Source organism: Propithecus coquereli, unplaced genomic scaffold, assembly GCF_000956105.1.
Source record: "Propithecus coquereli isolate 6110/MARCELLA unplaced genomic scaffold, Pcoq_1.0 Scaffold12, whole genome shotgun sequence".
Classification (NCBI taxonomy): domain Eukaryota; kingdom Metazoa; phylum Chordata; class Mammalia; order Primates; family Indriidae; genus Propithecus; species Propithecus coquereli.
Window position 1 is genome coordinate 2,376,015 of NW_012136080.1, and position 19,886 is coordinate 2,395,900.

Consider the following 19,886-nt stretch of genomic DNA (forward strand, 5'->3'; position numbering starts at 1 on the left):
TTATCCTCTTTTGATCCTGCATAGCTCGACACAATATAGGATGCAAAGAGAATTACATCGTGGAAATGCACTAGTCTTCCTCATTGAGTCTCAGAGCAAGATTTCAGCCCTCCACGTAGCTATCACTGTCACTGTCATTACATCACAAAAGTTGCTAATATTTATCGAGTACTTGCTTTGTGCCTGTACTGCTCTAAGAACTTCTTATTGAATCCTCATATCAATGCTATGAGTTATATATTTTATTTTTATTTATCACACATGTATAGCTCTTACACTATGACAGGCAGTGTTATAAGTGGTTGAAGTATATTAACTTACTTGATCTTCATAATTACCCTATGAGATAGGATCCATTACTATGTCCATTCTACAGATGAAAAAACTAAGGCACAGAGAGGTTAAATAACTGGTCCAAATTCCCACAACCAGCAAATGGCAGGATCGGGATTGGAACCAGTAATTAACTACTTTGCTAACTTCCTGCCACATTATAAACCAAATAGATCTCAAGTTTTGAGGGCCCATAGAAATCACCCAGAGACCTTGCTAGAAATACAGATACAAGTCCCACCTAGACTTACTGCACTAAAAGTGCTAAAAGTAGTTCAGAGTAGTGAGGCTATGGGTGGTCTTTTTCTTCTTGGTTTTTTTCTGAACCAAATTTTCTTCAACATGTACATTTATCACTTTTATAATAGAATGAAATACAGATACTAAACGTTAAAAAAAACTAAATAGGTGGATGGGGAAAAGGCACAAGTTAAAGCCAAGTGGAAGAAAAGGCAGTATATATGAAGAATAGGAAGACAAGGATATAAGCTCTGAAAATACATCTGAAAATGGCAGAGACCTCACTGGGTGCTGGTCCCAGCTCTCCAGCTGAAATGGTGCCCAAGACTCAAATAACACCTCAGGCTTCAGTATGTGTGATTCTGCTGCCAAAACTGGAGGTATAAATCCCCAGCAGCCCTGAATGTTGTCATATTCAATGAAAAGGGATTTAAAAGGAGAAGTGGGTGGTAGTTTCACCCCACCATTAGTAATAGAGAAGAAAAGAAAGTAGCATTGATTTTTTAGCTCAACAGCATATGCATGCCAGAACTATGGGCTGAAGGAACAAAACACACTATAATTAGCAAATATATCTGCAAGAAGTAAAATGAATTTGCTATGGAAAAAAAATTGTTACTATGCAAAGTAATGAAAATTTCTCTTTAAGCACCATAACAGGTGCGTGTGTGTTAGAAAAGGAGGGATACTCTTTTGTCTCTTGTTCCTTGACTCAGAGACAGAATGACAGCTACCGTCCAAAAACATAAAATGTTACTTCTGTGGCAAGCGTAATAGAGAAATAAGTATGAAAATTGCTTTTATCTTGAAGGAAAGAAGTTTAGACCAGTTAAAAAGCAGCCACTGAAATACATGAGCATGCCCAGAATTTATAACCCCTCTTAGGGGCAACATCCAACTGCAGTTTAAGTGCTTCAGAATCTTCCTTCACGGAGGACACCAAAATTTTCATGTCACGCCTCAGTCTCATGTGCTCGTTCTCTTAAGAAAAATTCAACAATCAGGATGCTAAAATATATGTGCAAATATTGAGTGTTCGGCTAAAGCCCAACAGAATTACCCATGACATCCTCTATCTAAAGTTTAGGATTTGGGTTAAACTGACAAGAAATTGTCAGTCAAGTCTATCAGAAAACCATTTTGGTGGTGGTGGTTGTTTTGGACCTAACTTATTTTAAAGGATTAAAACTATCTTTACTGAGATACAAATTAGGCAATTTAGTAATAGTATCTTAATAATAAAAATCTAATTTCTCAAATAAAACAGGGTTTCATTAATCTTTGATCAAGAATATAATATCTCAGCCGGGCACGGTGGCTCACGCCTGTAATCCTAGCTCTCTGGGAGGCTGAGGCAGGCGGATTGTTTGAGCTCAGGAGTTCGAGTCCAGCCCGAGCAAGAGCGAGACCCCGTCTCTACTAAAAATAGAAAGAAATTAATCAGACAACTAAAAATATATACAAAAAATTAGCCAGGCTAGTCCCAGCTACTCGGGAGGCTGAGGCAGGAGGATCACTTGAGCCCAGGAGTTTGAGGTTGCTGCGAGCGAGGCTGACGCCGCAGCACTCACTCTAGCCCAGGCAAAAGAGTGAGACTCTGTCTCAAAAAAAAAAAAGAATATAATATCTCCCCTCAACTTCTATTCTCCACATCAGCAGATGTCAATGGAATGGGGAAGGAAGGCTATATCATACCTAGAAAGCATATTCAAATTATATCTTCTACCTGCCCCAACAATGCTGGGCTAGGCAGAATAACAAAGCGAACTGTCTCCCTCATGTCTTGCAGTCATTGCTCCAGGACAAGTCATCAACTGCATTCTCAGCCCCTCGCTCCAGAAACCAACCTCCTAGCTTACATTTTTGATTCTTACCATTAAAAATGCATTTCCAATTGCAGCACTGCAACTTTCTATTGCTTTGACACATTTCCTTCATTTGAAAATATTTAAATGAGTCTTTATGTCTTGGAGATTTGGCAGGTACAAGCAACATGGGGCACAAGAGTATGTATTTTCTACAACAAACTGAGTACAGAAGTCCAAAGATCATGCTGAAGGAAGCCTCTATTCCTGTCCAGCCCTGCTCTTGCAGTCTAGTTTCCAAAGACTGGGGGGTTAGCATACTATAAGTGAGGCAGGGGGTGGTTCACCAGTGCTTGGAAAGGGTTGGAGAAGCAGAAGGGAAAAAAAAAAAACCCGCCACTTGAGTTCTCTTCCACCGACTTCTGAGTGGCTGGAAACTGCATCTACACATTCTCCCCTATCCTCTCTAGCTTCCTAGCAGCTGAATACACAACACAAAGCACTGCCCCATTCTATGAGACTCAGAGACAATGACCCAGGTAGGATGAGGTGGGGCTGAGGGAGCAACGACTGCAGTCTGCACAAAGTCAAGCTAATAAATGGACTGGAAAATACCGAAGAAGATTCACAAAGGGAACTGAAGGTCCTTTCTCCCTCCTCCCTAGGACGCTTTTCCTATCATTCCTAAGCTTATTATTTATGCAGGCTTTGGCATTGTATTCAGCAACCACAAGACCTGACATTAAAGAAAGACCAGCAAGAATTCTTCCTTACTTTGGGAAATGGGTGAGGATTAGAGTTCGTTTCTCAAGAGGCAGTTTGTCCTTCTCCTGTCTTGCTTGTTCCAGGAGTTGTCTCCTCATAACGGTGAAGACAGAGCGAAGTAATGTTCTCCCAAATACCTGTGTGGTTTCGTACCGAGGTAGACTGTCACAGAACTGTGGCACATTGCAATAACACAGCCACCTGAGCAAGAGAAGACAAGCAACATCAATAACCCATAAATCTCCAGGTCTTCTGAAATATCCAATTATGGTTACTTTCATACTATCAAAAACAGAAGCAGCAGCTAGGCCCGAAAAGATAAGAGACGATATCAGTACTAGCTAGTGAAACTGGGGGATTCAACTAGCTTGCCCTTGTACCACCACCTAGGTTCAATTCTGCTAAAATCATCCTATTCTGTGGCATCATGAAGTGAGTCCTAGAGTCAAACAGTCCTGGGATCAAATCCCTGCTTTGCCATTTAATTGGCTGCATGACTGAGGACATTTAATTATGCTATTCAGACTCCATTTCCTTCCCTGTAAAATGGAGACAACAATAATACCTACTTCACTGGGTTCTTGTGAGCATTAAATGACATATTGTATGAAGAGTGCACAGTGTAATTCCAGTTTCTGGGACATAAGTGGTCATTTAAATAAAAGAAAAAAATTAAAGGGGAAGCTGAGGAAGTCCCTTTTGTGAAAGAATCACAATTCACCACCACCTAGTCTTCTGAGTAAAATTTAAGGTTTCTTTAAAATGCCTATGCAGCACTCACACATCACCAAAGCTTTGGTGGGAAGATAAAGATCTTCTCAAGACTGTTCAAAACTCAGTCAAAACGCAGGAAGTAATAAGCTGCTACCATCTGTCGCCTAGGTACACTTTTCGATGACTCAGATTCAAAGTCAAAAATATACTTCAGGGCCGGGCGCGGTGGCTCACGCCTGTAATCCTAGCACTCTGGGAGGCAGAGACGGGCGGATTGTTTGAGCTCAGGAGTTCGAGACCAGCCTGAGCAAGAGCGAGACCCCATCTCTACTAAAAATAGAAAGAAATTAATCGGACAACTAAAAATATACAGAAAAAATTAGCCGGGCAAGGTGGCACATGCCTGTAGTCCCAGCTACTCGAGAGGCTGAGGCAGAAGGACTGCTTGAGCCCAGGAATTTGAGGTTGCTGTGAGCTGGGATGACGCCACGGCACTCTAGCCTGGGCAACACAGTGAGACTCTGTCTCAAAAAAAAAAAAAAAAAAAAAAAAATATGCTTGAGCATGGCACAAGGCTGGAGGAGGACCCAGAACAGAGGAAATCATGGGTTTTCTTGAGATCTGACCACAGTTCTACGGTACTTTGGCTATATAGGTCATCCAACTTAGAAAGCACATGCAGTCAATGGAGAGTAGAGAGTGAACGTCTATTCAAAAAGAACCCTCTTTCTTTTGGTCTCCCAGAGATTTAAGATCTGAAATTCCCAAGATCCAGCAACATGAATATAATACTGGGAGTCACAGAGGGCAGCACCAAACCAGGAAAAGGTCACAACGCGTTGTTTTGCAGATTCTTATTCCTTGGTAGCAGATCCAAATCATCCTCTTGTAGGACAGGACTGCTTTCCAAAAGTTAGTTTCTCCTCCCACCACTGCTTTCTAACAGAACTTTCTGCAATGACAGAAATACTCTATTCTTGGACAAATGGTAGCCACTAGCCACATGTGGCTGTTGAGCACTTGAAATGTGGACAGGTAAGCCAAGGAACTAAATTTTAATTTTATTTAATTTTTGTTTTAATAATCATATATGGTTAGTGGCTATTCTATTGGACAGTGCTGCTCGATACAGATCTCCAGGATAGATTAAGTGAAAATGCAATATATGGGAAGTGTAGACCAGTGTATACAGTATGTTACTTTTTGTGAATGAAAGAAAGAAAGAAAAATATAGACAGTTAAAAAAAAAATTCTCCTATGTGCTTTCCTATTCTCCCTTAAAGTGAGGGGAAGCTCTCTAATGTGCCCAAGCTGCTACAGGAAGCTCCCAACAAACTATGAGCTCCTCAATGAAGAGTGGAATAATATTAATTTATTCATACCTATTGACTTATTTTTTAAATCTTACTCTGTAGGACATCACATTTCCTCTGTGTGTGTGTTGGTGATAGAGGTGTGGTGGTTGTGGGGGTGTTTCACCTTTGGGGAAGAAAACTTTCATTGGTGTTAATTCACCTGCCTAAATTTAAAATCTTAAAACCCTGATATTATTCCTATTCCTTCTTTCAACTTTTTTCTCTTAATAATTTACACCTAAATGTCATCTTATGTTTACAGTACGGAAATGGGCATAGTGACTGTTGTGTCTTGTCTGAAACGGTGATCTTGGTAGCAGAAAAAACTAGAAAGGTCATTTATTTTGCAATTCACAAAGGTGCTTCATATAGAAATCCATCAGCTCCAAAGCCAATCTTTGCTGGACGTTAGTCTGGGGCTACTTCATGAACTTAAAAGTATATTTGGGTCTCAGGGGAGGTCATCTCTCAAATAACTAATTATGAAACGATAAATGTAAAGAGTTAAATAAATAGTCATAAACCTTAAAAATTAGAAGTTTAATGTCATGAGACTTTGGCTATCAAAAGACTATTTGTAAGACTTAATATAGTTATGTGTTGCTTAACGATGGGGATGTGTTCTGAGAAATGTGTGGTTAGGCTATTTCGTCATTGTGGGAACATCACAAAATGTTCTTATGTAAACCTACATGGCACAGCCTACTACACGCCTAGGCTTCATAGCCTATGGCTCCTGGGCTACAAACCTGTACAGCACATTACTATACTGAATACTGTAGGAAATTATAACACAGTGGCAAGTATTTGTGTATCTAAACATATCTACACATAGAAAGGTACAGTAAAAATATGGTATTATAATCTTATGGGATCACTGTCATATATGTGGTCTGTGGTTGACAGAGACATTGTTATGTGAAGCATGACTGTTTTAAAAACAGTGCTGTCCAATAAAACTTTCTTTTTTTTTTTTGTTTAAGACAGAGTCTTACTCTGTCGTTCGGGCTAGAGTGCAGTGGTGCCATCGTAGCTCTTAGCAACCTCAAGCTCGTGGGCTCAAGCGATCCTCCTGCCTTAACCTCCTAAGTAACTGAGACTACAGGAGCACATGATCACACCTGGCTAATTTTTTCTATTTTTAGTAGAGATGGGGTCTCGCTCTTGCTCAGGCTGGTCTCAAACTCCTGAGCTCAAGTGATCCTCCCACCTCGGCCTGCTAGAGTGCTAGGATGACAGGTGTGAGCCTCCATACCTGGCCAGTCCAACAAAACTTTCAATGATGATGGGGCTATTCTGTATCTACGCTGTCTAATACAGTAGCCACCAGCCACAGGTAACTACTGAGCACTTAAAATGTGACTAGTACGACTGAGGAGTTTGATTTTTTTTATTTAATCAATTTCAATTTTACTTTTAAATGGAAACAGTATAAAATATGTTTCCATTAAACATAATTTTATTGTTTTGGTAGGACTCCATTTAGCTTTAATTGTTTCAAATTTAGCCACTGAATTAAGATGTACTGTAAGTGTAAAATACACGCTGGATTCAGAAGACTTAATACAAAAAAAGAAAGTAAAAATACATCCTTAATAATTGCTCACATTGATTACATGGTGAGATGATAATATTTTCTATACATTGGGTAAAATAAAATATGTTAATAAAATTAATTTCCTGGTTTTTTTTAAATGTAGCTACTAGAAAATTTAAAATGACATACGTGGCTTGCATTTGTGGCTCACATTATGTCTATTAGGCATTGCTGCTTTAGAGTCAAAAGAACATTTCCATCAGATGTCTGAAGAGCAGTTCACAGATATCTGAGACTCTAAGACTGATGTTATTTCTGCTACAGAATGACAGGTTATAAATACTATCATAAAATCCTATCCAAAAGTGCTTAACAGGTCACTCAATCTTCCCAGGGTAGAGGTGACAGTATAGATAGTTATTATCTAGTAAAATTTTTCAAATAATGGGTTCCCATTCATTTCCTCTAAGAATCATTTTACAGACCTCGATTTATGCTTTTTTTAGCTTTATTTTGTTTTTACTTTCAAGATTAAGCTTATTTTATAATCTGCAAAGTACATAACAGACAAAACAAGGAAACTGAGTCAACCTGTGGTTTGGTTTTGGTTTTTTTTGGGGGGGGGGTTATTTTAATAAATTAACATGGTCCTTGCATGTAATGAGACAGAAAGAAGGAAATGGGTGTCCGTGGGCACATACATCACTCCAAAGGTTTAACTGTAGGAAAAGACTTTATCTAAATGACTGATTTCAGGTCTCCAAAAAGAAATAAAATGATAGTTCATTCATTTTTGTGTGTCTAATAGAGATGGCATTTGCATGGTATTTATTGTTCAAATAACTCTCTCATACTTTTTATGTCATCATCATGATTTGCGATCTCCTTGCTTTCTTTAAAACATGAATAGAATTGAAAACTATGAATGCAGAAGACCATGTCATCCTATTTATCTGGTGGACTGAAAATCCTGAAGTTTTCAGGAATTATCTGACCTCTTCTAGTTCATGGAACTAAACGCCTGTGAACTACTAGAGTCCAAACTAAGAGCTAGATCTCCTGTCTCCTAGTCTACTGTTCTTTCCATGCTTCCTGATAAATTCTATCCTAGACTCATCTCCCTAATTATGAATGCTTAGTACACACAAGGACAGGCTGTACTTCACAGAACAATGGCTACATAAAACCAGTTTCCCAAAATCAAGCTGGTTCTAACTTGCTTGGTATTCTTATTAAACATCTCCCCAATGTGGGAGTAACTATTAACCTTCAGAAGTTCTGCCCAACTCAAATCTGAGACTAATCATTTGCCACTTTCCTTCAGCAGGTTCTCTTGGTCAGATGTATTTTAACAAGTCACATTCCCCTGACATTTTCTTTTCAGGTTATTTCTTCATGGAATTATATTAATGCACCATCATGAAGTTTAGAGAACTTCAAATGTTTGCCCATATTTTTTTCTAAAACCACAGTGTTTTCTGGGTGTATCTATAAAATATAGTTACATATACTAAATATAAGAATATTTATGTTTTTCCTTTATTCAGAACAGACAGGATAAGTAATTTAAGCAGTTCTACTGTTCAATCTGCTTTTAATTTTTTCTCAGATAAATCTCCACTGGTTAGCTCTGTAATGATCACAATCATTTTCTGAGTCCAGTCTTTTCCACAGAGAATCCTATTTAATCCCATTTTCATGCTGATGATGTGCTCTAGAAGTTTTCGGTCCTTTTGTTCTAATTGCTACAGTAACTGCTGTAAATTATAAGCTGAACCAGCATTATAGGTTCTGAGGTTCTCTTACAGCAACATCAAGATAAAACCTGCTGGTGCCTGCAGCCTGTAATATTACCCATTTTTAAGATGATTAGTATCAGTGAGACACCGTGCTGTGTGGTGTATGGTTTTTTAAATTCCCCAATGTAGTCACGGCAGTGAGGTTTTATTCTGAAACAATTACCGAGTCTCCTAATTTTCACAGGTTGTTCCTCTCTACTTCCCTTTCCTCATCAACACGGCATGATGGGGAAGCAGGAGAGGTGGGTGTCGTCTGCCTTCATTTTCTTATTTATTATTAACAGGGGTTCTTGGTCTACATTCCACCTAGAAATCGGCAGGTTTCACAACTGATCAGGGCATATTCCTTTCAGTTTCTCCCAGCAGGTTTCTCTTAACCAGTGTCTGACTCCACTCTTCGCCTCAGGGTTGGCTCAGGATGCTGGACTATAAAGGACTCTTCTGCTGTCTTTCTGTTGCCTGTTATCTTAGTTTCTAAAGTGATATTCAAATAATTACACCCTCATTCAATTGTATGTTTAAGTCTCTAGCTTAACAGTCCCGTGTTGGCAGTGACTGAATTTTAGAGAACATGTATGGGAGGAAAATGACGACAAGCATCTTCCCAGCACCCATCCTATGTGCTAGACACTACACACAAACCGCCCATGGGATACCCACAACACTCATAAGACTTGGACAGAGGAAGAGACTGAAGGTCAAGGAGGTGCAGTGACCGCTCTAAAGCTCACAGAGCTAGGGAGAGATGGAGCCATAATCCAAACCCAGCATTCATTCAAAGTCCAATTTCTATTTTTACTACTTCTTGAGTTATTTATAAGAGTCGGCCACTTCTTGGTAACTCCCAAACGATGCCTCATATTTTTATTCTGTTTTCTAAAATATAGTCATGTCTCCCAAGCTGCTTCACAGTTAATTCTCCTTTGTCTTGATCAAACAATTATTTTCTCTGTTAAGAGTGGCAAGTACATTCAGGGTTTGGCTTTGACAAATATTCAACTTCGTCAATCGTTTACAAATGGGGTTAAAAGATATATATTTTTGAGAGATTTATTATCTCAACTTTTATTATAAACAAGAGTTACAATAATATAGAACTAATTTTTCTTTGTTTTTGTTTTTTATAGAGACAGGGTATCCCTGTGTTACCTAGGCTGGAGTGCAGTGGCCATTTACAGGCGCGATCATAACGCACTGCAGCCTCGAACTGCGCCTAAAGCAATCATCCCACTCAACCTCCTGACTAGCTGGGACTACAGGAACACATCATTGTGCCCAGCTTAGAACTGTTAATATAAAACCCTGAAACGAAGCATGTAGAAATAAAGACATGATAAAAAAAAAAAATTTTTTTTTTTTTACAAAATCTGCAATTCCTATAAATACCAATTATTAAGGGGAAAATACTTAATAACTCAAATTGTATATATTGTAAAGGTAGGGAGAAGGAAGGGGAGTGGAGGTATTACTCATGAATTCAAGTAAATGACAGAGAGGAAAGCTTATTTTAAATTATTCCCATTAATCCATGTCATCTGTTATTACAGAAAATAACTTAGGCACAAGTGGTCTGTTGACGAGAAATATCGAACTTGATATGTGCCTTGTCCGATCAATGTAGAGATGTGCTCTGGACACTGCCTACTCCAAATCAGAAGAAAAAAAAAAAATCCATCAAAAGAAATGAGCAGATTTTTTTCTAATGAAGATAGACAAATGGCCAATAAACATAAAAAAAAAATATATATATATATACACACACACACACATATACACTAAAGCTCCATAATATTTCCTGAAGCAAGCTTGATGTGCCTCTAAAATAAAAAAGAGAAAAGTTATAAAAAAGTGAATAGAATATATAATCCAAGTCACTTTCTTACAAATGAGATATGTCATTATATTTTGTGTGGTCCATGTTTAAGATTTGTAAGGCCAATTCTATTATTCTGCAGTTCATAAACAGTAAAAATAAATCTCTACTTTAGAAAAAAATATATGTTCAGTCCAAGAATATTTGAGGAATTTGAATGTCCTCCAACAGGGAAATGGTTAGGTAAATTATGGTACATCAACTCAATGGACTATAATGGGACCCGTGAAATGTTTGATATGATGTTAAGTAGGGGGTGGGAGGGACTGACTACAAGACTACAAAATTCTATATTTTCTTTCATTATAGCTAATGCAAAATTTCATTTAAAGGGACAAAAACTGGAAGATAATACATATGATAACAGCTCTGTCGTGGTGCTAGAATAAGGCTAATCTTTCTTTCATTAAAATAATTCTTTAACTCCACTATTATAATGGTCATTGCATTTTTTTAAGCGATGGCTCTATATATCAATTTCAAAATTATAATATAGTCATCTAGTCAAGGATATTCAATAGAAATACAATGCAAGTCATGTATGTATTTTCAATTTTCTAGCAGCCAATTGAAAAAGTAAAAAGAAACAGGTAGAATTAATATATTTTACTTGATCCAATAATCCAAAGTACTAGCATTTCTACATGTAATCAATATTTAAAAAAAAACTATTAATGAGCTATTTTTAACTCTTTTTTAGTTAGAAATCTCAATATTAGAAATCTCAATTCAATCTAGCCACATTTCAAATGCCCAACAGCCACCTGTGGATAGTGACTATCACATTGGACAGTATAGGTCTAGATGATTAAGATCCCTTTCCCCACAAATACTATAATTTTAATGAAAAGTAGAAGTTTGCAAGTTAAATTATAAAGACATTCGCTCTGAACTGATGGAGTCATCATGATAACTGGAAAACCTTCTCCTTGCAGAGTCAAGTAGCAATTTTATGTCTGTAACATGCTCTATGAGACCACAGGAAAAGTACTCGTCATCTGATTACCTTGTGTAGTTCTCTTTGTATCCAGAAATATCATCATTGGGAGATCGCAGTCGTCGCTGAGATGGTGCCTCCAGATGCCAATAGTTGATGCGATTTAGGAACATTTTTGCCAACTCAACTATTGTTTGCCTTTCCTTTGATGGCAGGTGACTAAATTTGTACTGTACAAAGTTATTCACACCCTTAAAAGGAGGGAAGGCAATTTATTCATGCAGCTATGCAATCATACTAATTCTGAACACCCACACAGCCAGTACCAATCGTGGTTATTAGCCAAAGAACAGACATTTCACTATTCACAAAAATCTCTTCTATTTCCCTAAAAGACAACAGCAATGCCCAAAAGGAATCTTGCCTCAGATCACAGTGGATGAAAAGTGACAAGACAGAGAGGCTTTGAGTTGTGATTCTATGCCTGCTGCAATCCTGAAGCATTAAAAAGAAAATAAAAACCATGAACTAGGCCGGGAGCAGTGGCTCACGCCTGTAATCCTAGCTCTCTGAGAGGCCGAGGCAGGCGGATTGTTTGAGCTCAGGAGTTCGAAACCAGCCTGAGCAAGAGCGAGACCCCGTCTCTACTAAAATTAGAAAGAAATTAATTGGACAACTAAAAATATATAGAAAAAATTAGCCGGGCATGGTGGTGCATGCCTGTAGTCCCAGCTACTCGGGAGGCTGAGGCAGGAGGATCGCTTGAGCCCAGGAATTTGAGGTTGCTGTGAGCTAGGATGACACCACAGCACTCTAGCCCGGGCAACACAGTGAGACTCTGTCTCAAAAAAAAAAAAACCATGAACTAAAAAGGCCAAAATCTCTTAAACAATACAATATGACTATTTTGCAGAATAATTCTCGCTTCATTATCAGCACAGATGCTCAGATATAACAGCGTTCTTGGATAAATATTATGTTTTTACATTACACTAATCAGAAGGCTGATAGCATGCCTTCCACTGAACCAAACCACTAAAATTTAAACCCTGTACTATCACTCTTGGTTCAGCAAGCTTACAAAAAAAAAGTCATTAAAAATCATGTGCTTTTTTAAAAAGCTGTGGATTAATTTAACCTTTCTGCAGAACACTCCCATTTCATCTAATTTCAAATAAAAAATAACAATGGATTCTTATTTAATAGAGTTTGGAGGCAAAATAAAATTTATTCTACTGAAAAATTACTGATAAAAATTCATTTACTTGTAAAGACTCTGGTATTATGTCTTCTGTAGTCACTCTCATCAAGAAATTCAGTTCCGAGTGTTTTTATTTAGCCAAACAATAAAAACTAAAAAGTGATGCTGATGAGATATACTGACAACACCTAACAGAAAAGGTCTACACATTTTAACAGATTCCCTTAATAAAAATGCTTCTTTCCAGGAATCATAATGTAACAGGAAGTCAATTTCTGGGTACAAAATCTCATTTCTTTTTTGCTTTTTTTGCTTGACTTACAATGTTTTTTTCACATTGCTACTGAATTCCCTCACCTCAAAAGGCTTTCTCAGACAGTGCCAAACAAAAGGACAAAGACTTAATTTTAAAACATCAACAAGAAAAAGCACATTTCATGTGTTCTTACAAACTACATGTTCTATTTAATTGTTTTCCCCCAAACACACAGTGAATTCTGAGTATACAAGAAGCCTAAAAGACAAAAACTAGATTATTAAATCAGGTATGCAATTTTGATCCTAAGGGTCCAAGACAATTTCTGCAGACTTCGTGAACATCTCTGAGCCAGGTACAGAGGATGAAAGAAGTGTATAGAGGTATGGAAGGGAGATTAAAAGATTTCTCCAGCATCAAGCCAATAAACAAAGGGCTTCTTTTTATCTTTTTACCTGTTCAATACTAGGTTTTTCAAATGGAGGTTTCTTCTCCAAAGAGCCTTCAACCACAGGTTTTCCTCTTTGTAAAATAGACTTTCTCAAGAGCTGCAGAGAATTCATTAAAAAAAAAAAACTTAGTTGATGTCCCTTTGTCTCTGTCTCTATTTCTCTCTCTCTCTCTCTCTCTCTCTCTCTCACACACACACACACACATACACACATACACAAAGCCTTTTAAGGGAAGTCATCACATTCTATTTATCTTAACTATATGTAAGCAAATTCTTAAATCAATAAAACAAGCAACTATCAGGTAATCCAAATTTACCTTCATGCCCATGACCAGAGTTATAAAGAACCTGACACTTTTCATGTTCTGGGCAACCTAGACCACCCAGGAGTGACCACCAGACACCACTATCCCAACTCACTACTCGCTTTCCCCTTCACCGTCCCCCCCCCACCTTCTGGATTTCCACTGACCCAGAAGCCTGGCATATAACCCTACACACTTGGCACATCTCCATTCGGGCCACTGCAGGTGTGCCGAAGCTCTGGAGGAGGATCTTATCTAAACACCTGAAAGGCTGAGATCCAGTCTGCACAAATGAGGCCAGGGGACAGGAGCTGTCTGTAGCAGCTGCGTGTCATATGCATAATCTAGGGCAGGGGCTCTCTGGGAAGGAAGTCTGCAGGGCTCTCAATTGGCAACTTTCACTGTTGCGGTCTTTTTTCATTTCCCCTTCATCCGTAGAATGCAGGCCAAATGTTCTGGCATCTCAGTGCCCACAAAACAAAACACTGCTCTTAATTCCTGCCACTGGTATTTAAAGACCTCATAGAGTAAACATCAAAGAAAAAGGGAAACAGACAGCCACTTACCAAGAACAAAGTTGAAAATAAATTTGATATTGAAATTCTTTACCTTCAACCCTTGATTGAATCTTCTGTAAACTTACCTACAGGCCAGTTATGACATGGCCATGCATTTATTTAAGTTTCATCTTTCCCTCCTTTCTCCACTTACTGCCTTTTCAACAGAAACAAACTATGGCAACTATTCTCTCAGAAGTTAATGGAAATAGATGAACACTCAAGGCTGAAGATGACCATGTGTCACCAACGAGCTGTCTCTTACAAGGATCTCAATTCCTTCCAGGGATGCCATAAAAAATGTATGTATAAAGCATTTGTTAATCCTTTCCCTGTATTATGCCCACTTTTACAAAAATTAATTTGCAATAAAGATATGTCATTGTATATGTTTCTAAGAATATATAAAGACTGATCTTAAAATTTAAATAAAATAATTCTGATTGCCTACTTTTTTTTTCCCCTAGTTAAAACAAGACCATTTGGGAACTTGGCCCATTGGAGGTTTCAATTGGAGGTCAACTAATAGATTGGGGAGATGTCGAACCTCAGTTTCTTCGTCTACAAAATGCAGGAGCTGGGATAAAAAAATGTATTAATAACAGCAAGCATTTGCACCCCTACTTGTGCCAGAAACTCTTCGTAGTTCTTACATGTATTGTCTCATTTACTACTCAGAGCAACCTTTTGAGGTAGGTGCTACTATTGTCTGTATTTATAGATGAGGAAACCAAGGCAGAATAACTTGCCCAAGGTCACATTTATTAAGTGATGGAGCCAGGTTTTAAACCCAGGTATTTGGGCTCCAGAGCCACATTTGTAAGCACTAAGAGATACTTCAGTTCAGGAAGCAGCTTTTCATTGGGTTTATTTTCAACATCTAAGACAAGTTTTTTTTAATGTTACTTAAACATATAACACACTTTTAATTATTGACACATATGAGACACAGGAACTGCCTTTCAAAAACTAAGGAATAGATAATTTATAACTCATTTGCCCAAAGAATAATTTTTGGGCAGAGTGGGGGAGAATGGTGAATATTTTGAATTGTCTTTTCACAAGCAAATATGTCTACACTGTTATTTAAAGATGAAGGAGGTTAGAAGGAGAGAAAAAATGTACTTCAAAGCAGAGTAATACTTTCTGGCCTGTTTGGTCAGTTTTAAACCAAGAGGAGGCTGACAGGATGGAAACCTTGACACCACCTTCACTTCCAACAGGGTGGTGGGGAGCTGCCAGGGAGCTCCGTTCCAAGATAAATAATAGCTGCAGTCATGCAGACCTTGTTTTTCTTCAACGAAGATCTTTTTCCAAAGAAGCTCTAAACAGTATGAATCTGCCAGGGTTCAATCTGGATGACTCAGGCCTCACAGCCATGTCAACAATTTGTCATCTAGACACCTGAAGTGGTCTAGTGCCTGCTAATGGCTGTGGGGAATCCAGCTGTTCATATTCATACATATTCTGTCTCTCTCTCTCTCACTCTCGCTCTTGCTCTCTCTTATATTAAACTTTTTAAAATTAATATCCCCAATAATACTCCAAAGGTTAAAAAACGAATTATAATTCTTATCTCCATTCCACCCAAAACCCCCCCAGCACAATAAACGACAAAAGTTAATAAAAGGGGAGAAGGGAAAAGTATGGATCAAATAAGTTCAGACAAAGAAAAAAACTATAGGAATTGGGTACAAAATTTGCACTGAGCCCGGGCGCAGTGGCTCACGCTTGTAATCCTAGCACTCTGGGAAGCCGAGGAGGGAGGATCGCTCAAGGGCAGGAGTTCGAGACCAGCCTGAACAAGAGTGAGACTAAAAATAGAAAGAAATTAGTCGGACAACTAAAAATATATAGAAAAAATTAGCCAGGCATGGTGGCGCATGCCTGCAGTCCCAGCTACTCGAGAGGCTGAGGCAGGAGGATCGCTTGAGCCCAGGACTTTGAGGTTGCTGTGAGCTAGGCTGACGCCACAGCACTCTAGCCCGGGCAACAGAGTGAGACTCTGTCGCAAAAAAAAAAAAAAAAAAAAATTTGCACTGAGATTCCTAGCAGCCACGGCAAAAGAGGGAACTCAATGGAAAATTTAGCTATCCTTGTCATATAAAAATGAAGCACAGTACCTCTTATTAGACGAGGCAAAATGTTCCTGCCCGTAAGCTCTGAGAGCTTTGTTTTGCTTTTAAACATCCTTATACAGGTTACACAATATGACTTAATCTACAATGCCCTTGACAGCAGGTTTATTTTTTTTGAAAGGTTATTCCTTCTGGCAGCCTCCTTTATGAATCTATTTTCAGCAACCTCAAGTCTTGCTATCCATTCCCATCACCAGTTTCCCTCCCACATCTGTTAGTCCTGACTGTAATCAGAAGCTTGAGAAGACAAACATCTGTGCGAAGGGAATGGACGTGACCCAAACGGAGCTGAGGTAGAAGCATGAGGAGGCAGCTACGGAGAATGACAGCAATAATCAGGGATCGGTGTCAACAAGACACAGGTAACACGTGTAAGAAGCCAAAACAACTTTGGAGAATCTTGATTCCTCCCCTTGAAGCATAAGGGGCAGGACCTAGAGCCACCTCTCCAACTACATCTCCTCGCACCCTGCCCTTGGCTCAGTGGCTCCACCACACCGGCCTCCTTGCTGTTGCCATATTACATTCCCTTGCTGCACATTCTAGATGCTTGTTCTTCTCTCTGCCTGGGAGGCTCTTTCTTTCCCCAGGCCTGTGCACGGATGGCTTCTATTTCCCACTCAGATTTCTGCTCAACTGTCCTCTCCTCAGACAGCCTTTCCTCTGTGCCCTTCCTCACAGGCATGTCCCCCACCCACCACCGTCCCTCCCATTCTGATTCCACTTACCCTACTTGGTTTCCCTTCACAGCACTTACCACCTCCCGCAAATGTATTACTGACTTGTTGATTCTCTGTCTCTGCTACTGAAATGTAAATTCTGTGAGGAGAAGAACTTTGGTTTGTCCAGCAATCTACCCCTCATGCCTACGGCAGTGCCAAGCACAGAGCAGGTGTGCAATGAATATCTGTTGGACGTATGGGAAAAAAATCTGTAAGCATACGCAAATCAAGATAGTCAGCTACGCATACAAGCGTGAAGGCCTTCAAGGAGAGTGATGTGTTAAAAGTATGGTGGGTCATTTTAGAGAATCTGTCAGGAAGGCGCCTGCTTCAGCAACCCTGAGGGCAGAATGTACTGTGAGCTGAGAGCCTTCACACCCATGACTCGGCATAAGGAGAAAGAAGAACAGCCTTTTAAAAATGTTAAAATCTCACCTTAAACAGGTAGAAATAAACTTGTTTGGTATCTGCATCTTCTTCCTTGTGGACACAGGTAAAGAGATATTCCACATCCAACACTATTCCCAGGAGTCTGTTCATTTCTTCCTCTGAAACATTCTCCAGGTGGGAAACATGAGCAGCTTATGGTAAGATCAAAGGAACATATGTAAGAAGTCAGTTGGAAACCACAACAAATCCATTTTAAAAGAGAAGTTTTTCTCTCACAAACATTCTCATCAATCCATTAGGCTCACTGTAAGAGAAAATTTCTGAACCCCTATAAGACTGAAATCTTCTAAAAAAAATCTACTTATAATTAAGAGACTACCGTGGTGCTGAGCCTCAGCCTCCCCATCCAACACTGAAACGGTCCAGTGGCTAATATATTTAAATAATGTAAATTTTAAGAACCAGGACTGGGAGCAGCAAGTCTGGCCATGACAGGGTCAAATTCTTATGTTTCCATATAAGCAAATTTCTCTACCATGCCACGGGGGTTCTCTAAGGTCCTAGACATGGGTCCAGGATTTGTAGGCTTGTGGTTCAGAGGTGCAGAAAACCAAGCTCCTTAAAGGTTTAGTTCTAAGTCCTGTGAATAGCTCAGTCAGCCAAGAATATCAAAATAGTGTGAAGACTGGAGGCCCTTTCCCTCACCCTTTCTGACTCAGGCACACTAAGACCTCACTGTCTGCAAGAAAGTAACGAAAGCCTATTTTTCCTTGAGATTGAACATCCTCCATGACCAAGCCGTCAAATCTGCTTTTCTATCTTTGTTCTGTTGTCTTACTCTAGTTTTAGCCACCTATGCATTGAGCCTCTTCTCCCCGAATCCCTTGTGATGTCTTCTACCCAAATCCAGGCCATTGTTCAAGGTTATCACATTTAATCCTCAAACAATCCCACGAAGTAGGTATTAGTGATCCCATTTTATAGCTGAGGAAACTGAGGCTCAGAGAGATTGAATATTGTTTTATCAACTGTCACTCAGCCAACAAGGCAAAGCCAGCCAAGTCTAAAAGTAAAGAATGTTTGACCCAAATTCTAATGCACCTCCAAACATATTCTTGTTGATTCACTGATTCATTTCAAGTCCTTTCTCACTGGAGAAAGGATCTCTAGGTAAGCCATCCAATAATCACCTGCTATTCCAGAAACTCCTCTAAGCTGGGATTATGTCTTTCATTTCTGTTATCCCCAGAACCTATTACTATGTTTGCCACATAATGAGATCCTCTTAGGGGTAGCTCTAGGTGTGCTGATTTAAACATGCTTGGACACAGAAGTGCATGAGATGATTTTTAAAGAAACACTAAAATACATAGAAAAGTGATAGGTTTTCCCTTGCCTTTGTAAAAGGAGATGGAACTAAAGGCTATTGAAGAAGACCTGCTAGGTGTTGGACATGGGTCAGTCTACTCTGGAGACCATGGTGCCCTTGACATTAAACCACAATGTTCAATCTGAAGCCTGGGATAGAGGATGCTGCCGGAACCCACCTTTATGCCTTTTCCTTACTCCAGCTCCTGGCTTCCAACTACCAGCAGCTCCATTTCTCTATCTAAGGGCTTTTCTTGACACTGTAACCTACTCTGCCACCTACATTCTCCTCAAAAGCAGCCCTCAACCAAAAACTAAAGAAGTCAGTGCATAAATATCTCAGTTTCCTCACTCCTCGGGTGGAATAACTCTGAGGTAAGTGTTCTGCACTGACTCCCAATTTTTCCCCCACAGAAGTAAGTACCAGTTGCTCACAGTGAGAGCTGGCTTAGTAATCCACCGATTGGCCACCTTTTCCTCCTTGTTTCACTTTTCCAGTCCCCTACTTTCAACCCCAATAAACTACTTGTGCTCAAATCCTTGTCTCAGAGTCCGTTTCTGGGGAGCTCAAACTAAGATATCCAAACAAAAGTGTTTTCACAGAGTTAAGAACATTAAATACCAAGGGGTAGGGGGGCTCCTAAATGTCCTGGAGGAGCAGGAATAACTATGCTTACATCAAACAAAATAGACTTTATGTGAAAAACTATAAAAAGAGACAAAAAGGGTAGTAATGATAATAAAGGAGGTCAATTCATCGAGAGGATATAACAATTATAAATATATATGTAGTTAACATTGGAACACCTAAATATACAAAGCAAATATTAGTAGATCTGAAAGGAGAGATAGACTGCAATACAATAATAACAGGGGACTTCATTACCACACTTTAAACAATGAATAGATCATTCAGACAGAAAATCAATAGGAAACACTGGGCTTGAACTACACTTTAGACCAAATGGACCTAACAGACATATACAGAACATTCCATCCAACAAGAGCAGAATACACATTCTTCTCAAACACGATGGAATTTTCTCTAGGATAGATCATGTATTAGGCCAAAAACAAGTCCAAACAAATTTAAGCAGACTGAAATAATACGAAGTGTCTTTTCCAACCATACCGGTA

The 19,886-nt window shown here is 39.1% G+C and overlaps 1 protein-coding gene across 1 annotated transcript in view; it reads right to left on the reverse strand.

The window, feature by feature from the left end:
- Window positions 1-19,886, reverse strand: part of KAT2B (K(lysine) acetyltransferase 2B) — a 152,606-nt gene that overhangs the window by 76,145 nt on the left and 56,575 nt on the right. Inside the window, exons 3-6 of the mRNA XM_012663159.1 lie at window positions 17,427-17,572; window positions 13,271-13,363; window positions 11,428-11,609; window positions 3,151-3,344 (exon numbers count right to left, since the gene is read on the reverse strand). Coding sequence (XP_012518613.1) covers window positions 3,151-3,344; window positions 11,428-11,609; window positions 13,271-13,363; window positions 17,427-17,572 — 615 coding nt within the window. The remainder of the gene's footprint in view (window positions 1-3,150; window positions 3,345-11,427; window positions 11,610-13,270; window positions 13,364-17,426; window positions 17,573-19,886) is intronic.